Here is a 17,842-nt window from a genome sequence, read left to right as displayed (position 1 = left end):
GACCCGGAGCGCCCGCCCCGCCCGAGGCGGCCAGCCCTCACCGAGTGGAAGGCTCCGCCAGCGGCATCACCCCGCCCGCTACCGCGCCGCACCCCAAGAGGCGAGGGAGCCAGTGCGCATGCGCGGGAGGCCGCGCTACCTTCTAGAACCTCCTGGAAGCCCTCCTGCCCCTCCCTCGGCGTGGCGGCTTTGTTCATCCACACGCACCAATCGCGGCTTGAGGCTGGGCCGTACTGCGCCTCTGGATTGGGCAGACAGGGCGTGGCCCCGCCCCTCACGCACGCGGGGCTGTCCCCTGTCCCTCCGCCCTCTCCCGGGGGGGTGTACCCAGGATTCCTGGCGGCGCTCTGGCCATTCCGCTGTTCCGCGCGCTCCCGTCCCTCTCCGTCTCGCGCCGCGGCCGGGCGGGAAGATGGCGGCGATGGAGGGACCCCTGGCCGTCTTCGGCGAGCGGACCAGCGGCGACACGATCCGCACGCAAAACGGTAACGGCCGCGCTCTGCCGGCAGGGGCTTGAGGAGCGGTGGGGGAAGGAGCAAAAGGAGGTAACATGGCGCGGCCGTTACCGCCGCCATGTGCTTACCCGCCTCTGCCCCCACCCGGGAAGGGCCTCGCCCTGCCGCCAGCTTCCCTCAGTCCCGGGCCGCTAGGAGCCGCTGGGAGGGCCGCTGCCGCTGGAAGGGAAGGCAGGTAGCACTACTGCTTTTCCATAGCCTCCACGAGGAGACGAGAGGGTGGCGCGATCCCGCGCCGCTCCCAGGCGTCTCAGTGGCGAAGTGATCCCGCGTCCCTCTTCCTTCCTTGTTAGAAGCACACACCGGGAGGGGGGCGGCTGCTGACTGGAGATGGGCTCGGTTCCACCCCGAGCTGGTAGGGTGTGAGCCGGCAAGGGCTGCAGACTGGCCATGGAGCCTTGATGGGGAAGGGGCCTGTGGGGAAGCTTACTGCTCCCCAGCACGGGGAAATAACCTGCTTCTGAAAGTGGGGACCGCCCTCAAGATGAGCGTCTTTAACTGTAGTTTTCAAAAACGTTCCGTGTTTCTCGGGATTTTATTCCAAGTCTTGAGAAAAGGCTGCAAATTCCGAGGCTGTTCTCAATTTCTGAGTAGGTAAAAGACAAAGGAAGAAGCTGAAGATCTGCTTCCTGATGATCGTGAGAGTCATGCAGTTCTGATGATACTTTAGGCAGAACAGTTAGAATGAGAATTACCTTAATCTGTGACTGAGATACTTGATAATGGCGACTTTAATGATGCAACGGTCATTTCTTTCAGAAAGCTGCCCATTACTAGTCCAAAGCAAACAAAAAAAACACGTTATATTGTTTGAAGTTCAAAGTGAAGGTCTGAGTTGTCACTATTCCCATTATACTACCACTTTTTCAATTTCCAGATCAAGTGGCTATGCTTGTGGGATAGAGAAAAACTTGCCATGGTCTGAAGGAAAAGGTTGATTGTATCTTTTTCCTACATGAAGTTGGCAGAACATCCTTTAAACAAGCCACTATGTTAGAGGTTTCATGTTACTTTAGGTCTAAAAGGTCACTCTTGACTTTCTTGACTTAGTTACAGAATAAGTGTTTTGTTTCAGTCACAGACCTAAGCGGGGCAAAAAGATGTGTTACTAATTCATATATGGTGATACCATTGTGCTGTATCTGCCTAGAACTGAGAAGTAGACAAGAGTGAAGTTTCATGGTGTGACTTGCTGCTGCCAAAGGAAACAGTGCTACCAGCCTCTGCTAAGCTACCACCACTGCTGTTCTGACCTCAGTAGTGTCCTCCATCTTACCAAGCCAGCAGAAAACGATTCTTTTTCTGATCGGTTAGTTTTGCCAGGTTAGTTAGCTGAACCAGCTTGGAGGGAAGAGTGAGGTTTGGCACAGATGGTATTTTTTAGTAGCAGCAAGCCATTACTAGCTTAGCTAGGCTGAAACCTAATCCTAAATTAGGCCACTTTATCTCAGATTTCTGACTTGCAGGTTCTTCGCACATTTTCTTGTAAACCTGAATCACCCTGAAGTTGGAAAGATAAAACACTTTTTTTCTTTAATTTATTCAGTCACTGCTGCATCTGCTATTGCCAACATTGTGAAGAGTTCTCTTGGGCCAGTTGGTCTGGATAAGATGCTGGTGGATGATATCGGGGTAAGTGAGCTTTCTTTAAGAAGTGTCAGGAAGACTTCTATTCCTGTGTAAAAGTGCTTCCACTTAGTGTGCTTCATAGGTCTAATGTGCACGTGCCTGTTTTTTTCCATGGTTCTGAGAGGGGAGACCTATGGTAAAATTGAGCATCAGGTAATGTATGCTACATCATTTTAGTTTAATCTAGTACTGTAGTTTATATGGCACAGGTGTCTCCTTTCTACATATAAGTTATTGTCACCACTTACAAGTATTGGTCAAATTCACAGGAATGAAAATCACCATTAAAGTTAGGCCTTGTGATGGTGTTGACTTGTGTACCCTGGTCTCTACATTAGGAGAAAGAACAAAAAATAATTCAAATAATCCCATAACAATTTTAAAGCAATGTTTCATATTTTAAAATATTTCAAGCAAATGAGTAAAGTTTGCCATTTTACAGGCTGCTGTAATAAAATACTGTATTGGAGGGTACTCACTGCACTACTAGTAATCCAGCATGTGCAAAATGTTTGATGAGTTTCTGTAATGTAAAGACTTTTCTGATAAAAAGAAAGTGCAGATACTGCACTGGTAACATTTCTGTTAGAATGGGAGTCTTGGTTAGAAAGAAGCAGTAAACATTTGGTATAATTAGTTATCTTATGGGCATTCACAAAGAATAATTAACTTGCATTTGCAGAAACATTATGAAACACAACAGTAAATAGTAATACCTCGTATTAATATTTTATCTCTGAAAATTAGGATGTGACCATTACTAATGATGGTGCAACCATTCTGAAACTGTTAGAAGTGGAACACCCTGCTGCAAAAGTTCTTTGTGAGCTGGCAGACTTGCAAGACAAAGAAGTTGGTGATGGGACAACCTCAGTGGTATGTAGAAAGTTTTACAGGCAGATACACCAAAAGTCAGTGTTCCATTATCACAGTGCAGCTTTTGATTTATCCATTACAAATCTTAATGTAATGTGGATCAGCTATACAGTATGAAAAACCTTGCGGTTGACTGAATATAAACAGTTTTTTAAAGTAGGCTACAGAATAAAGAAGTTAGACTTGTGGGTTTTTTAGAGATGCTAGTTTCCATACGCAGCTGGTGCTCTGGAATGGAATTTGCTTACTGCAGTTTCTTTTTTTTTATTTTTGGGGTTTTTTTTCCTTTCTTGAAGGTTGAGGATAGATTCTGAATTAAGGTTCTTAATTTTTAACAACCATGAGAAATTAAAGTGTTAGGACTAATAAGGATGCTGAGTGGTGAAAACTTGCCTGAGACTTTTGACAGCTGGGGGGGGGAGAGTGGAATCATGTGGCTTTTACCTGATGTCAGAGACTGTTTATCATTCTGGGTTGCAAGTGCTTGTTTCCACTGAGTAGACATTGGAAAACTATTTGTGATTCTCCTTTCCACTTAGTGGCAACCAGTAGTTATTTGGCTTGTATGGAATACATGTATTTAGAGTTTGTATTTCAAACAGGTAATTATTGCTGCAGAACTTCTAAAAAATGCAGATGAACTAGTGAAACAGAAAATTCATCCTACCTCCATTATTGGTGGATATCGGCTTGCTTGCAAGTAAGAAACTAATACGGTTGAAGTGCATTGCATTTTTTTTAAGGTACAATAACTGCATGCTTTTCGTTTATTTCTGTATTTGTGACTGCATTAATACAGACTTCTTGGTGCAAAGTGGATACGGCATTTGGGTGTGTATTTTAATTTATTTTGAATTTCTGTAGTCTCACATTAAAATGTCACTTACTGTCCTAGAAGATTATTTGATTTCATCCCTGTGTTCTTTGAGATAACATTTAGAAGGGCTGAAAACATGTACAATTTTTGTCTTTGTGGGGGTGGAATTCTTTACCAGTATTTGTCTTTATTCTACAGGGAAGCAGTTCGCTACATCAATGAAAATCTTATTATTAACACAGATGAATTGGGCAGGGAGTGCCTCATTAATGCTGCTAAAACATCAATGTCCTCTAAAATTATAGGAATGTATCCTTTAACTTGATCAAGTTACTTAAGTGAGAGTGATTGATTGGAGAGCTTGAGTAGCTAGGCTAGTTTCCTTTGAAGCAGTTTTTATGAATGGGGTATAAAATTCAAGCTGTCTTTTTTATAACAGGGCTGTGAAAAACGTTTCACAGATGCTATTATCTGGCATGGGAAAACATGTTCAGACTCTTCAAATTAACCTAAACCTGGTTAGGCACATCACAATAGCTTTAACAGTGTATTGTTTCCTTAGGACATGTTAGTGCCACTAGATACGGAATTGTGTGAATGGAAGAATGTGTTACAGAAGTCAAGTACCTGGGGAGTAAAGGTAGAGGAAAGAAGATTGCATTTTACTTCATAGTCATAGGAAAACCTGCATTTTTAGCCTTTGTGCTAACAAAGAAATGCAGACTCACTGTAGGATAGGTATTTTTGTTAAGGAACAACAGGTGCGTAAAATGCAAGCATCACACTAGCCTGTCCTAATTTTCTTACCAGTGTTTCAGCTTTAAGAATGACTCATTCTTTTAAGGGAATGGTAAAGAAAGGTAGCACTTCTATACCTTTCTGGAATTCTTTTTTGGTAACAGTTTTTGTCTCTTACTTTGGGCACTGTCAGTGACTTTTTTTTTTTCTTAAGCGTAATACTAGTTTTCTTCTTCAGTTTTAACCTTAACAGCATTGTAGTGATGGTGATTTCTTTGCTAATATGGTGGTGGATGCTGCACTGGCAGTTAAATATACAGACCAGAAGGGTCAGGCTCGGTATCCAATCAATTCAGTTAATGTTTTGAAGGCACATGGCCGCAGCCAAAAAGAGAGCATACTTGTGAACGGTTACGCTCTGAACTGCGTGGTGGGCTCACAGGGTAAGAACATGCTGTGTTTCATAAAGCTTTTGTGTGAACTCAGTCCTCTTAGTCTTTCTGCATGGATCTTCTTACTGACTGCGTTAGCTGCAAAGCATGTGGATTTTCAGTTCCAGAACAATTAAAACAAGAACACAAAAAAACCTTACCACTTCACCAGTGGTTTCTAGGCTAGGGTCTGCCAGCTACTAGTGATCCACAAAGTGTTGGTAAGTTACTGTAGTTTCCCTAGCTCACTGTCAGCATGGTAACACTGTGATCTTCTGGAGTGTAAGCACCTCCCTTGTGGGGAGACAATATCAGGTTTGTAGGGAACTGTTACATTTAGCAGAGCTGTGTTGTGATTAGGTAACGTAAAGGATGCAAGACTGATGGGTCAGCTTTTCATGGTCATTCACGTTTTGGGGATGGGGTCTGTAAAAAGAGAGGTTATAGTGGAGGTTTTTTTAAAAAAAGTCTCTTTTTGAAAGCCTTCTTTAGCATTTTTCTGTACCAGGGCAGAACTGGAGGCAGAGAAGCAAACTGAATAGAAATCTGAAATGTGAAAGTAGCATTAGTTTTAATCTCTAATGCTGACTTGATGATGTTAACTCGATTTGACAAAATCCTTTTTCTTGTTCTCTCTCGTCAGGTATGACCAAGAGAATAGTTAATGCAAAGATTGCGTGCCTTGACTTCAGCCTGCAGAAAGCAAAAATGAAGCTTGGTGTTCAGGTTGTTATCTCAGACCCTGAGAAGCTGGACCAGATAAGGCAGAGGTGTGTGGAAGCTTGAATAACTGAGACAGTGGGGTTTCACAGGCTTGTTTTGGTCTCTTCAGTTGAGATGGTTCAATGTAATTTTGGCTGAGCACAAGAGGTAAAAATGTTTTAAATGTTAACATTTCCCAACGATAGCAAACATTAATGGTAAAAGCCTTCACTTTTGGAGGCAGAACTAGTACAGTCAGTTTTAGAGAAATCCAAGTATGTTTGTGCAATGGTTCCTTCTCCTTGCAGAGATCTACATTAAGACTTCAGGAAATTGGTTAACAGAATGTGATTGTAGACTTTTAAATCCATTTTTATAACTTGGACATTATCCTTGTAGAGAATCAGATATTACCAAAGAAAGGATCCAGAAGATTTTGGCCACTGGTGCCAATGTTATTCTCACTACTGGAGGTATTGATGATATGTGTCTGAAATACTTTGTTGATGCTGGTGCTATGGCAGTACGAAGAGTTGTAAAAAAGGACCTTAAGCGGATTGCTAAGGCATCAGGAGGTATGTGTATATAAAAATCTCTGTCTTTTTTCTTTTTTTAAAGTAAAAGCTGCTGTTAGGGTATTAGTAACTAATTTCCAAAACATGGCTTCTTAACATGCAAGCCATGCAAGGAGAGGATTAGTAGAGCTGAGCCACTCCTGTTAGGTTTTAACTTTACTGTTGCTTTTAAGTGCCCATTCTGTCAGAAGTAGATGAGTACCGTAAGAGCCGACTGAAGATTTACAGTGGGGGAAAAAAATGCTGCCTTGCACTGAGAAGACTGTCGTCTTGTGGAAATGGGAGCCAGAATCTGTATTTATTTGTCTTTATTAAACACACATTCATTAAGCCTCTGTTTGGGGAGTTGTGTTAAGTCTTGTTTAGATAGTTCAAGACAAATGAAGAATTCCTGAATCATTAAATACATACTGAAAAAAAATTCTGGTCCAATACAGATTTTATCTGTCAGTTCTTAAATTTTCAAGAAACTGTTTTCATTATGGTAAAACACAGAAACTTGTACTAGCTGTGGAAAAGTAAGGGCCATAAAAGTTGAGCAAAAAGAGCAGTATCAATTATAATCTCTGGAATATTGAATTGCTACATGAGAATTAGAAGTGCTGTTGAATTTAAGAAAAATTTACTTATGCTGCTTTTATTTCTGTTTTCCATTTCTGTGGGTGGTTTGGTTTGGTTTGGGGGGGGTGGGGTTGTTTTTTTTTCCTGTATGCCTGTTCTGGGAAGTTGGCAAAGGATGTGCTGGAATTGAATGCTAATGTTACTTTTTTGTTTGTTTGTTAAAGCAACCATATGTTCAACCCTTGCAAACCTTGAAGGTGAGGAGAGTTTTGAGGCATTAATGCTGGGACAGGCAGAAGAGGTGATTCAAGAGAGAATCTGTGATGATGAGCTGATTTTAATCAAGAAGTAAGGATCTGTTTTAAAATACTCAATTTTGTGTACAGTTTCTACTAAGTTTGAGATAAAATCACATTTATTTACTTCCATGCTGTCTCAGTGGTGTGAGTAGTTGTACGCATGGGAAAGAGTATACAAGTCCACTGCAAATTAGAGGTGAAAGTATCGGTATTTAATCTCTTCTGCTGGGGATGGACACCTGTTTCATCAACGATAATGTGAGACAATCAGATTGCTAGATAGACTTAAAATTTTGTTTATAAACATTTTTCTAAAATTTACATTAAAATTCTATTCAATTGCTAGAGACATTATTATAGCATTCGTATCACGTTCCTTTACATGGCTTTTAGCAGTATAGTCACACTGGCTTCCCTTCCTAGTAAAGGGAAATAGGTACCATGTGAATAATTTCATATGAATAAGGAGGTGCAAGCTAGATCTTACCATTTATAGTGGAATACAGGGGTTACTTGTGCTGGTTTCATTGAATCAGTCATCCACTTGGTAGTATGGAATGGACCACACTGTTAAAAGGGTATTTTTTTAGTGTTTTTTTAATGGGTAAGAAGAGCAACAATTATTAACTGTCCACACACATGGTATTTTCCCTTGAAGTCTTTAGTATGCCACTGCTTTCTGGTACCTGAAGACTCGAGTATCAGTTTGTTTAACAAGAACATACCTTGGAGATTCTTTTCCACTGCTTCAGTATCCCTTCTCAGTGTTCAAATTCTTGTAGTCTCATTTGTTTGTGAATTAAATATTCTGACCGTGGCACTTGTGTGGCAGTTACATGACTGCTTATACTGTAATGTTGGCAGTCATTAGCTCACTTGATGGCTATGCAAAAGAGAACCTTCCTAATATCTAATTGCATTTTCTCTGTATTTGATGGGAAAACATCTTGTCTGTCATACTTCTGTCAGGTAGCTTTCTCTGAAGGACTAAAACTCAAACTAGGTTCTTGCATATTAGAACTTAAAATACAATGTTGCAATGTGCATATCCTGCAAGGGGGGACAACAATGTTAAGATTTTCTTTTAAACATTGAAAGAATCTGGCTCAACTGAACTTGGCTTTAGAAGAAAAACTTCAGCAAGAAGAGTTTTAATTTATATTCTGTTCAACACAGCTGACTTCCGATTCCTTTTTTCCCTAGTACAAAGGCTCGTACTTCAGCATCAATTATCTTACGAGGAGCTAATGACTTCATGTGTGATGAAATGGAACGATCTATACATGATGCTCTCTGTGTTGTTAAAAGGGTGTTGGAATCCAAGTCTGTTGTCCCAGGTGGTGGTGCTGTAGAGGCAGCACTTTCAATATATCTTGAAAATTATGCAACCAGCATGGTAAGTCTTGCATGAAGAAGTAACTATGTGTCTGTGTTAAACTAGGACAATGTGCTTTTTCAAGCATTTTTCTTCTTCTACTAGAAGTCAGTTCCATGGTTCATGAAAACCTAATGTTACAGAATGTAAGAAGCTTCTTTAAAATGGAGGATAGAAGTTACTCTTTCTCTGATAATTAGGCTATGTGGTTCTTTGGCCTAAAAATGGGTTTTGCATGTGAAAACCCCTGCCTACTATTGACGCTCTTGATCATGGCTGCATTTTTTCCTCTTTTGTTGCAGCAATTGGTTTAAAAACTTTTTCTGCTTTCTAGGGATCACGTGAACAACTTGCAATAGCGGAATTTGCAAGATCCCTCTTAATAATTCCAAATACATTGGCAGTAAATGCCGCTCAAGATGCGACAGATCTCGTTGCGAAGTTGAGAGCATTCCACAACGAGGCTCAGGTTAACCCAGATCGCAAAAACCTGAAATGGCAAGTATCTACCTCTAGGAAGGTGGTTGAAAGTGAAGTGGGTTGGTGACTTAGATGGAAAATTGTTCTCCCAGTTTACTGAACCATGATTCACATGTTAAAAAAGGGTGTAGGTTATCACTGACTTTTCTTTCTCTGTCCTTCAATCCTATGTATGTGTCACTGGGACCTAGTCATAGTTAAACAGCATGCTCCCAACCATATTTCTACCTCTCCATCTGACTATGTATTCTTTTCAGGATTGGTCTTGACTTGATCAATGGAAAACCTCGTGATAACAAGCAAGCTGGTGTCTTTGAACCAACCATGGTCAAAACTAAGAGCCTGAAGTTTGCAACAGAAGCTGCAATTACTATTCTTCGAATTGATGATCTTATTAAGCTGCACCCTGAAACTAAAGAAGAGAGAGGGTGCTATGAGGATGCAGTTCACTCTGGAGCACTTGAAGAATAACTTAGGTTTTATTTATGTTTGTCTAACTTACACTTCCCACTCTTGTAACTAAAATGTTAATAAAACAAGTGGTTGAACGCTGCTGCCATTTTCCTGTGAACAAATTAATTTTTGAAAGTGAGGTTGGTCCTTGCATTGGGAATTTAAGCTCAGCATGTGTTAATCATTGCTGTGACAAGGCTGGTGGCTACTGCAGGCACTCTAGTTATTGAGTGGCAGAAAGCAATGGCGTAAGCTTATTTAATTTTAGGCAAAATAAACATAAGCTCCATGATTAGAAGTTTATTAGTGAACTGTTTCAAAGCTAGTTAGCACTAGCTATTAATTCATTCACATTCATCTCTCGATGCACATGGCTATTCCCATTCCTCCTCCTATACAGAGAGCAGCAACACCACGTTTTCCGCCTGTTCGTTCCAGTGCGTGTAGAAGAGTAACAAGGATGCGGCAACCAGAGGCACCAAGAGGGTGGCCAAGAGCAATAGCTCCACCTTGGATGTTAATCTAAAAAAAAAAAATACAGAAAGTCAAGTTAAGAGATCATTTAACTAACTTAGTTGAGTTTCAACATGAATTACTTCACTGGATATAGTCCTTGATTGTGAGTAAGCCTGAAACTGCTACCACCCTTTCAAGGAGAAATTGAACATGAATACAATAGCTGTCATTAGTATTTCTTCTGGAAGGAGCCCATCTTTACTCTCTGAAGATAATTAAGGTGATAATTGAGGTGAATTTAGGGAGGGTAGAGTAATACCTGCACTTTTTGCCATCACTGGAAGAATATGGCAGCAAATACACTTCCAGCAGCAAGTTTAGATTCTGAAGTTAATTACAGGTCTGTTCAAGCAGTTCTCTAGAGGTGCATGTCCATCCACTGTAATACAGTTGCCTGTTCAGCTGGGAAACAGTGTGCCTGCTAGCAAAGCAAGCCTACAGCAGAGTAGCCTATGGAAGTGCCCACTGGGGTTCCCATCCTTTTTGCTTAGGGCACAGTGATTGCAAAAGGACTGTTCTCACCTCTTTGGAATACAATCCAGATGCACAGAATGGAATAACTTTGAATTACAGGAGGCAAACTAATTATGGCCTCAAATATGTTCATTACCTTTTCTGGATTTACTTTCAGTTCTTTTGCTATTGCAACAGATAGCGATGCAAAGGCTTCATTAATTTCAAACAGGTCAACTTGTTCCAGAGTCCAGCTGGCTTTGTCAATCTGAGAAAACAAAATAAATTGAGGCTTTATTATCTTTTAGGTTTCTCTCAGCACCAGAGAAAGCTTTTCATAAGACATAAATTGGGTGATTTGAAGTCACCACTTCTAAGAAGTTGAAGGAAGCTTTTTTTTTTTAATAGCCAGGGTCGATGACAGAATTCTTGAAGACAACAGACAAAATTTCAGTGTTAGCAAAAGTCACTATGATGTGCTATAACATGCTGGCTGCTCTTAAAAAATCTTGACTAATTTTACATACATAGCGGTGGTGGTGCAATTGTGGGAATCAAACAGAACAAGCACTGTTTGCAAAAGTAGGTTTTAGCAGATTAAAAGCAAGTTTTTCCAGTACATAAGTCTGATTCCATTAGAGATTCTCTGCTTAATACAGATTTTTACATAGGAAATAGTGAAATGACCATTAGCAATGTGTCTCAAGTGTAATTCATCCAGTCTCTCCTGCCTTTAAGTTGAAAGTTGCCACCTGAAGTTCTTCATTGGTGGCTATTTTGGAAGATTAACATTTGAGAACCTTGTCTTGTTAACTGAACACAGAGCGCATCCGTGGGTGCAATAATGGTTTCAGCACATTAGATGTGGTTCTGGAGTGCACCTTCTTGTTTAGTTTCACCTGAAAGGAATCAAATTTGCATGCTCCAACCCTTTCGCAGGGCAAACCAAAACACAAAGGGTGCCATTACATTTACTAATGCAGATGCGCTCACTGGCCCTTCTCCAAGTGGTGTACTATTGCAAACACAATCATGCAGTGATCTGAAAATTAACCTGGCCAGACGTAGCATCAGAACCATATCGTGGCAGAAACAAAGCATCCCCCGATTAGGTTAGTATACACATCCATTAAATTTTATATTTAGCCTCCTAGGTTATCTAGGTGGCCTTTCACAAACCTGACTGACTCATTTATGTTCTGAACTCTGTTCATATACCTATACATTTTTTTTCTCCCAGTGAGTAGGCACTAGTCTGGTAGCACTAGAAATCTCAATCTTATATACTCTCCACTATTTTAAGTCTTGTTTTCACTCAGTTTATTTTTTCTACTAAGTTTTCCTTAGAAAATAGAAAAACCAAGACATGGGCAGAAAATGAAAAGCGATTACAAGTTTTTAAATAATAGATACATAGATAGATAGATAACTACTTACAGCTTGCTTTATTGCTGAAATGGGCCCTACTCCCATTATAGATGGATCTATACCTGTCTGAGCCCAAGATACAACCCGAGCCAAGGGCATTAGACCTCTCCTAGCAGCTTCCGATTTCTTCATTAGAATTACAGCTGCAGCTCCATCATTTATACCTGTGGAATGACAAACAACTTCTATGTATTTGTTGGGTTTTATGGCTTTAACTGTACCACCTTTTCCTGCTTGCATAAGTTCACAATCTAGACAAAACAAACAAACAAAAAAATCACAAATTTTTTCTTGGTTTAGGTCAGTATTTTTTTCAGATCAGACAAGTCTGGCCCTTGACACAAACACTTAATATGGGTAACACAGCTATACTGCTGTAAATGTGACACATTTATGATTTCTATTTGGAAAGCAGCAGGTGGAAGAGTTGAGACACAATCTGAAAAAGGAGCCCATCAGATTTATCGGGTAGACTTTGGAAGAGGCAGCATAAGGACCAAGGAAGAAGTTTCAAAGCTGCTGGTGGCAGGAGAGTTAGTCCCACAGGAGTAACGTTTTCAAACATGAATTGTTAAATTTTCCTTTGTCCAGACCTGCATCATTAGAAACCACTAGACAATAGTTTTAAAAAGAGAGGATGTAGTCTCTCTTTGTTCCAGCCTATCAAATATTGCTGTTATTGTCCAAACACTTGTATTGCTTCATAGAAAGTAAGCAAACCAAAGACAACACATCTGTAAAGAAATCCTCCACCACAGTTATATTCTAGTCCTACCTACGTTGTCAAACACATTGCCATTTTCTGCAAAATAAATTCAGCAGTAACCACACGGCAGCCAACCCCTCGCAGAGTCCCTCTGCCTTGAGCCACAGGCAGCTACGATTCTCTTCCATTTCAGTTTTAGCCAGATGGACCAACCTGAAGCATTAGCTGCTGTTACTGTCCCAGTTCCGTCCGTCAGGAAACAGGGCTTTAATTTTGCCATTGTTTCCAAGTTGCTCCCATGTCGAGGGTGTTCATCTGTTTTAACTTCTATAGGACCTGAAAAACAGAGCATTATACTCACAGGAGGGTCTAATGGCACGCACTTGTCTCGAACAGATATCTGGCACAAACAAGAGGCTGATTGGGAACATATGCCACATTCCTTTAACCAAAAAGCCATTCTGTTGGTGCTGCTCAGTGCAATGTGTTAAAGCTCCCTCCAGCTGCTTCTAGCAGGACAGACAGCAGGGTTTTCTGAGACAAACACTAACAACTAAAATACTGTTGTATACTGTTGTAGTTGTACAAAAGCAGATCTTGTTCTTGCTGTTCCTCCTCTTGCAAAAAGTAGTCAAGCGTCATTAAATATTACTATCTAAACTGGTATCAGGAAAGCCCATCATTAGTTTGTAACTGGCCTAATGCCAGACCTTTTCCCACAGGGTCTATTCAATGCAAATGTTAAACAACTGATTCTTGATTTCTGTTTGGAAAATTCAGGTTTTGTACCCACCTCACAAAGAGCTAGGGGAATTCCCCTGCTCTAGAAACAGACCTTTGGCTCAAGCACCATTATAGGTCTGTTTATATCCCTGTCACTGTGTATTTTACTAGGTGGGCAAGGTTTGCCAGATCAACATGACTGTTTTAAGTTTGGTGCAGCAGGAGCCTAACGAAACAAAAATACTGATTTTGGTACCGTATCCGAGCCTATGTTAAGTCAGCGGTTTGCCTGAGTAGTAATTACATCCCCAATAAACAGATAGTAGTAGTATTTGCAGAAAGCTACATTTAGATATTCCACATTTGCATTGTTTCTCTCTTACTTCAAAAAATAACCACTGGAGGTTGAAAAAGAGAGCAACAGGCTACATGCTTACAGAACAGCTTACAGAAAAGGCTGTATAGCTGGGAAACCATCCACTGATCATAGCAGACATAGCAGAAAACATTTTTCTTTGAAACCAGCTGCCATTATCCATTCACACCTACCTTTTTTAGAAGGTACAAGAACAGGAACAATTTCTTTTGTAAAATAGCCAGCTTTCTGTGCTGCCTCTGCCCTGTTTTGTGACTGTACAGCAAGTTGGTCTTGTTCCCCTCTGCTGACTTGCCACTGATTGGCCACATTTTCAGCTGAAATAGGAACAAAATGCAAACTGCCATCAGGAAACACTGAAATTTGAAGTTATAAAATTGTAAGCACAAAGGTAGTCATTAATGTTTGCTGTAGAAAGCAGCTAAGCTTGTTGAACAGTTTTCATTATGATTTCCTCGTTTTGTTTGCTCGTGATTCTCTATTTTCTTTTGAGTGTGAAAATTTCTGTGCGGGATCTCCTCCCAGGTGGTATATCAAGTTTAATACAAATGCAAGCAAGCTTTTCTAGTTTAGTGCTTCTCTGGATTATTATGCTCAGATCTCTCTACAGCTACTTCAGGGGAGGGAACAGTTCTGAAGTTCATCTGTTTCATAAGCAGGGTCTGAAAAAGCAGTTGGCTGACTATCCCATCCAGGATGCAATAACCTGAAGTTGCAGAACCATGTGTATCCACAGTACACTTTACATAATTTCCCCCCACTGTAAATCTGTGCTGCTGAGTGCTTCAGTTACATACAGGGATTATTTTGTTTATTTTTCCTGAAATTAAATTAAATTGCTCGGATGTAAAAAAGATGCAGTGAGATTAGCTCAGACAGAAAAAAAAAACCCAGTAGCTTTACAAACAAAGCAGAAAATGCCTTCAATGCCTTTCAATATTAGGGATTTCTTTCTTTTTCACGACTACAACTTAAGGACAGCTTGAAACACCTTATTTGAAACTTCAGATTTCTGAAATTTCTTGTCAGTGAATTCTTCCCCCGTCCCCAGTTAATCATTTCATTTCCTGGACTGTCACCACTTACCTGTTATACCCATATGATACTGATAAAAAGCATCTGTAAGGCCATCAAGGATTATAGTGTCCTGCAAAGAAGCCTCTCCCATTTTCACCCCAGCTCGCATGTGAATTACATGAGGAGCCTGCAAGAAGGTATTTCAAAAGGAGTTAGATGTTTTGTATCTCCAGTGCACAATACAGCCAGACAGCTGAAGAGACAGACCCCTGCCTTGCAGCTGCAGTAGCTACCTCAAATCCCAGCAGTCTCCCCGGCTGCCTGCTCCATCTCTCCCTCCGGAATCTGCCAGCTAGCATGCTCTGTTTGGGCTGTGCATTTCCCCAGCAGCGGATCACCAAGCATCAAATGTTTTCTCTCCACAGATCGAATCAATCGTACCTGGGGCTGATTCGATTGATCAGTCGAATCAACTGATCAATCAAATCAATATGGCTGTGGGTCCCCCATCCTACCAGTCTGCTCTAGGTGGTTCCCGATCGCACTCTGCTGCCAGCCAACACCAACATCACTCTCAGCGCAGGCAGTTAGCAAGCCCCAGCAAAAGAGGCCACTCCCTTGTTAGGAATCAGAACACCAGCCCAGCACCATTCCTCGATACAGCCTTGGACTGAAAACTTTGAAATGAAAGCCCTTTGCTTCCTTTCCAAGCTCAAATTGCTTGGTGAACAATAACGTTTCCAGTTATTCCTTCTTTGGGCTTCTTGCAACACAAAAAAACTCTATTGCCAGCTGTCACAAGCAAATCATTCACCACAACAGTGCTAGATGCAAATTAAAATGGAATTTTAAATGTGGTGTGTGTTTGCATGGCATCTTTTCAGTAGCTACAGTATCAAGTCTTTTAAAAAAAAAAAAAAAAGCTACTGAAGCCAATTGTTGCTTGTGTAAATTCATTCCCAAGTGCAGAAACTGAAGCTCCTCTTTCAATCTGCCTCCAGAGCGCTAGCCTAGAAACACAGTGTTTCAACATAACTTAATGCTGTTTACTCCCAGTAAGTCAGCGCAATGCGAGTGCAATCATTTGCTTTACCTTGCTCATACTTTCCATGCCCCCTGCGACCACGATGCTGGAGTCTCCCGTCATTATGGACTGAGCAGCCAGACATACCGCTTTCAAGCCTGACCCACAGATCATCTGGCAGCTCCAGGCGGGCACAGAGTAAGGGATTCCCGCAGCAACACTTGCCTGCCGGACGGGGTTCTGGCCGGCACCTGCAGGAACAGGCAGTGTTTTTCCTTTGTTCTTAAAAAACAAATGTCGGCCTTGTCACTTTTCACAACAGATAGCCCGCTTCCACCAAAATTTAGAGCTCGCTCCTATTTTCAGTAATCTGTAAACAGGAGCTCAGTTACCTCTCTCATTTATACTGTTGATCAATAAAATATCTGCAAGATAAGGGACTTGCTACTGATAGTTTTATATCTGCAACTGTGCTTTTGATGGCAGGTCAGATGAAACACCAACTTCAAATTAGCACTAGCCTGTTGTACATAAGATGAGAGATCATTTAAATTGCTACTCGCCGGAGGGTTTCTTTTTGACATCTTCCGTACATCACCAGCAGACAACTTGCCCTGAAAGTTCCTATGGAAACCAAAAGCAGCATTATGCAAGGACAGTCCCGAAAGCTTCCATTCTTTGCTGTAATCCTGATGGAGAGAATAGGAACACTACATTCAAGGAAAACATTCTTCATCTGCATATCCCCAGGCCAAAGTAATGCCAGCTCTTTGTATGTAAAGAAATGGAAAAGGAGAGCACATCATTCAGGGAGCTAAAAATACACAGCAATCTGGATCAGCTTGAAGTAAGAGAAAAATATGTATTTCCTATATTTTCTTCCTCCCTCTTTAGAATACAAACCTGCCCTATGACTCTGCTGATTAAACATTACCCTGGAAAAAGAAGAGGACCGTTTCAAAACAATCAATTCCCTATCAGCCACGTTTTCATTAAATCGAAATATTTGCCTCCCAGCGAGCGGCATCACAGATCTTGCAGATAAACACAAACGCAGGCCTCGCTCTCAAAGCCTCAGAGTTACCATTACTTATGGTGTTAAATTTATGAGGAGACGACCACCGTGAGAGCAGGGATGCTGTAACAAAGAAGAGAAACTGACTTTCACACATACGCTGTTAGCTACTTCGGGGATTTGGAAAAAAACAAACTATCCCCCACCGCACCCTTTCCAAGGACCCGGCAACGGGTTTGGTCATCCAGGGCGTGCGGAGGAGCAGCCAGGATGCCGCTCGAGTCCTTTGTTAACGAACCGGGTCCTTAACGGCAAGGAATCACGTTCTGAAACGTGAAACCCGAGCTGTTTCAATGGGGCAGCTAAGGAGGGACGTGGCCGTAGGGGCAGAGCCCGTCCAGCACCACCCGGCTGCGGGAAGAGGCCTCCGCCACTGCCCCCCCGCCTACCTGCGGTGAGGACCTGCCCCAGGATCACCTCCGACACCTCCTCGGGGGCCAGCCCGGCCCGCCGCAGCACCTCCCGGATGACGGCGGCCCCCAGCTCGTGTGCCGGCAGCGCGGACAGGCCGCCGTTGAAGGAGCCTGGGCGGACACAGAGGGAGAGAGCTCAGCACCGGCCCCGGGGGGACACCCGGACAAGGCGGGGGGCGGGGGGGGGCGCCCGCCGCCCGGCCCGGCCCGGCCCAGCACCGGGGGGTACGCCCGCCGCCCGGCCCGGCCCCTCACCGACGGCGGTCCTGGCGGCGGAGACGAAGACGACGGGGTCCGCGCTCATGGCGGCAGCAGTGGCGGGCGCGGAGCGGCGGCGGGGAGCGGGAACGGAGCGGGAGCGGCAGCCGCGGCCGGGCCGAAAGCGGAGCCGGCGCCGGGGCCGCCCCTCGCGTGTTGCCGGTCCCGCCCCTCGCCTGCCTCCGGGCGGGGCGGGCCGCTGCCGGCCGCGGGGGCGGGAGGAGGGAGCCCGCACGGGTGATGGTGGCCCGGCCCCTGAGGAGAGGGGGAGGCCGGCGGCAGTGGGGTGGGGGCGTCCTCTGCCATCTGCCCCCCGCAGCCGTGAGGGAACAGCCGCGGCGCCTCCGCCGGCCGGCCCCAGGGCTGCGGGGGCTTTCAGGCACCCCGTCTCGCCCGTCCCGC

The 17,842-nt window shown here is 42.9% G+C and overlaps 2 protein-coding genes and 1 non-coding gene across 3 annotated transcripts; 2 read left to right on the top strand and 1 right to left on the bottom strand.

Annotated features, from left to right (window-relative positions):
• The first annotated feature begins 323 nt into the window (after window positions 1-323).
• On the top strand, window positions 324-9,550 carry TCP1 (t-complex 1). The gene is made up of 12 exons (XM_072856197.1): window positions 324-485; window positions 2,062-2,147; window positions 2,892-3,020; window positions 3,623-3,720; window positions 4,036-4,146; window positions 4,837-5,018; window positions 5,650-5,776; window positions 6,108-6,283; window positions 7,069-7,192; window positions 8,347-8,539; window positions 8,853-9,016; window positions 9,256-9,550. Exons 1-12 carry the CDS (start codon window positions 413-415, stop codon window positions 9,467-9,469), a joined length of 1,677 nt encoding a protein of 558 aa, XP_072712298.1. The 5' UTR covers window positions 324-412; the 3' UTR covers window positions 9,470-9,550.
• LOC140650418 (small nucleolar RNA SNORA29) lies at window positions 1,359-1,494 on the top strand. Its single transcript, XR_012041985.1, has one exon. It is a non-coding gene; the product is annotated as a small nucleolar RNA SNORA29 (small nucleolar RNA).
• A 186-nt stretch (window positions 9,551-9,736) lies between the features above and the next one.
• ACAT2 (acetyl-CoA acetyltransferase 2) lies at window positions 9,737-17,604 on the bottom strand. Its single transcript, XM_072856203.1, has 9 exons — window positions 17,438-17,604; window positions 17,159-17,293; window positions 15,764-15,945; window positions 14,740-14,857; window positions 13,827-13,970; window positions 12,768-12,890; window positions 11,858-12,012; window positions 10,578-10,688; window positions 9,737-9,973 (listed from the first exon to the last, which is right to left on the bottom strand). Exons 1-9 carry the CDS (start codon window positions 17,484-17,486, stop codon window positions 9,806-9,808), a joined length of 1,185 nt encoding a protein of 394 aa, XP_072712304.1. The 5' UTR covers window positions 17,487-17,604; the 3' UTR covers window positions 9,737-9,805.
• Between the last annotated feature and the right edge of the window lie 238 nt (window positions 17,605-17,842).

This window comes from Ciconia boyciana, chromosome 3 (assembly GCF_034638445.1).
Source record: "Ciconia boyciana chromosome 3, ASM3463844v1, whole genome shotgun sequence".
In the NCBI taxonomy this organism is placed as follows: Eukaryota; Metazoa; Chordata; class Aves; order Ciconiiformes; family Ciconiidae; genus Ciconia; species Ciconia boyciana.
Note: the sequence above shows the minus strand (reverse complement) of the source record. Positions and strands in the feature narration are given on the sequence as shown.